This window comes from Austrofundulus limnaeus, unplaced genomic scaffold, assembly GCF_001266775.1.
Source record: "Austrofundulus limnaeus strain Quisiro unplaced genomic scaffold, Austrofundulus_limnaeus-1.0 Scaffold48, whole genome shotgun sequence".
In the NCBI taxonomy this organism is placed as follows: Eukaryota; Metazoa; Chordata; class Actinopteri; order Cyprinodontiformes; family Rivulidae; genus Austrofundulus; species Austrofundulus limnaeus.
In genome coordinates this window covers 1,594,623-1,596,474 of record NW_013952450.1, presented here as the reverse complement: position 1 = coordinate 1,596,474, position 1,852 = coordinate 1,594,623, and the positions used below count along the sequence as shown (strand labels likewise).

The 1,852-nt window shown below is 43.7% G+C and overlaps 1 protein-coding gene across 5 annotated transcripts in view; it reads left to right on the top strand.

Annotated features, from left to right (window-relative positions):
- Positions 1–132: 132 nt before the first annotated feature.
- LOC106517398 (actin-binding LIM protein 1) overlaps positions 133–1,852 on the top strand; it is a 26,299-nt gene continuing 24,579 nt past the window's right edge. For 3 of the 5 annotated variants that reach the window (XM_014008215.1, XM_014008212.1, XM_014008211.1), the window contains exon 1: positions 133–566. In XM_014008215.1, coding sequence (XP_013863669.1) covers positions 251–566 — 316 coding nt within the window. In that variant the 5' untranslated portion in view covers positions 133–250. The remainder of the gene's footprint in view (positions 567–1,852) is intronic. The other 2 variants (XM_014008214.1, XM_014008213.1) reach the window with 1 other exon arrangement.

Below are 1,852 nucleotides of genomic sequence, written 5' to 3'. Positions count from 1 at the left end.
AGCTCCGTTTGTCGTGAAGAGAAACCCTAAATATACCTAGCTTAATCTTCTTAGGGGCTGTGTGGTTGGAGTTAGTCTTTGACCGGCTGATGGACCACGCACGCACACACACACACACACACACACACACACACACACACACACACACACACACACACACACACACACACACACACACACACACACACGCACAGCAGCCTAATACCTGGCATCCCACAGCGAGCTCGGACTCTTCAGGTCTGCAGCTTTTATGGTTTCAAACTTGGACCCCGTCCTCGGCCTCGACTGCGTGGCTGAAAGTCTCGACGACATGAGCAGGTCAAGTCTCCTCAACCTCAACAGCCTGGGCAGGATCTGTGGCTCCAGCCAAAGCAGCGACATGATCGTCCTGGACAGAGCGAAGAGGAAGAACTCCGTGAGGCGCATGTCCGTCATAGAGGACGGGCAGCTGGCAGAGGTCCTCTACCTCATCCCGAAGAGGTACATGATGGAGCAGCTGCCCTTCATCAACCCAAACGATTACATCCTCTGTGAGAAGTTGGCCGGCATCCCTGCAGAGGTGTCAGGTAAGAAGCAGAGGAGCAGTATTCTGTCATGTCACACCTGCATGTTTAAAGCTTGTTCACTCTCCTCAAACTGGTACATTTAAACTTGTCAAAATGGTTTTGTGCTTGGGAAGTTGTGGAGTGAAAACATGGTCCATGTTTGGGTCAGTCTTCGACTCTGGACCTTTTTTTTTTAACCCACACTGAGACATGAAAAGTAAAAATGAAGTCTAAAACATACTGGAGGCCAACAAACAAACAAACAAAAATATATTTGAAACAACTTCAAGTACACCAGAGGGAGTGCTGAAGGTTTGAGAGTATACACTTTTATCTACACACAACACTTCTGATGAAACTGCCCTGCTTTCTGGAAGAATAAAAACCACCCCAAACAAAGTTTTTACTGGCTGACACTCACTCCAGTTCCTTTTTTTACTGGGTTATTTTTCAGAGCCGCTGACAGATTCATATTTTTCTTTCATTTATTTTTTTACTGAATAACTTGGATATGCTCCATGGATGTCTTCATGGACACAAGTCCTGCAGGCTTCAAGCATTTTATGGTACTAAAGGTCATTTCTCTCTTCTCATCTTAGCTCAGAGTTTCCCCTTTCACTTCTGTTATCACCAAGGGCGTAAACTTTAGGCCAGCAATTGGGGGTCATGCTCTCTGCCCCTTGCCCCCCCTTTTTCCCCCAACAGTAACCGATATTAACAAATAATAAAAAAAAATAGTAACAAACATGACACCTAAATTTCTCAATTTTCCAAGAGTATGTATTTACTTGGTGCACTACAATTTGTTTAGGGAAAAATCCCACACATGATTCAACAAATACAGCCAAATGTGACAATAGTAGACTAAAATGTTATTTTCAGCAATTATGGTTAAACGTACATACAGTATATGACATCATAAATTTTGAAATCAATTCAAAGCTACCTCCAGCAGGAGAGCTGCAGCTGTGTACTAAACCAGTTGATTTCTATTGTGTTAGAGCAACTGATGTCATTTGAACACCCGCTAACACCCCCGCAAATTACACCCAAATTTATCACCCACCGTCATAAGAGGCAATCGTGTACCAGTGTGTGTGTGTGTGTGTGTGTGTATGTGTGTGCGTGTGTGTGAGTGTGTGTGTGTTAACCCAACAGGTTTTAATGAAAATCTCAGAAAGTAATTGTTAGATGTACTTCTATAATTCAATAAACACAAAAAAAACAGCCTCAACATGTTCGGTTTCACAGATGTTGAGGTAAAGTTTGCTGTTGTAGTAGTTAAGAACAGGGGCGCCGGGGGGGGG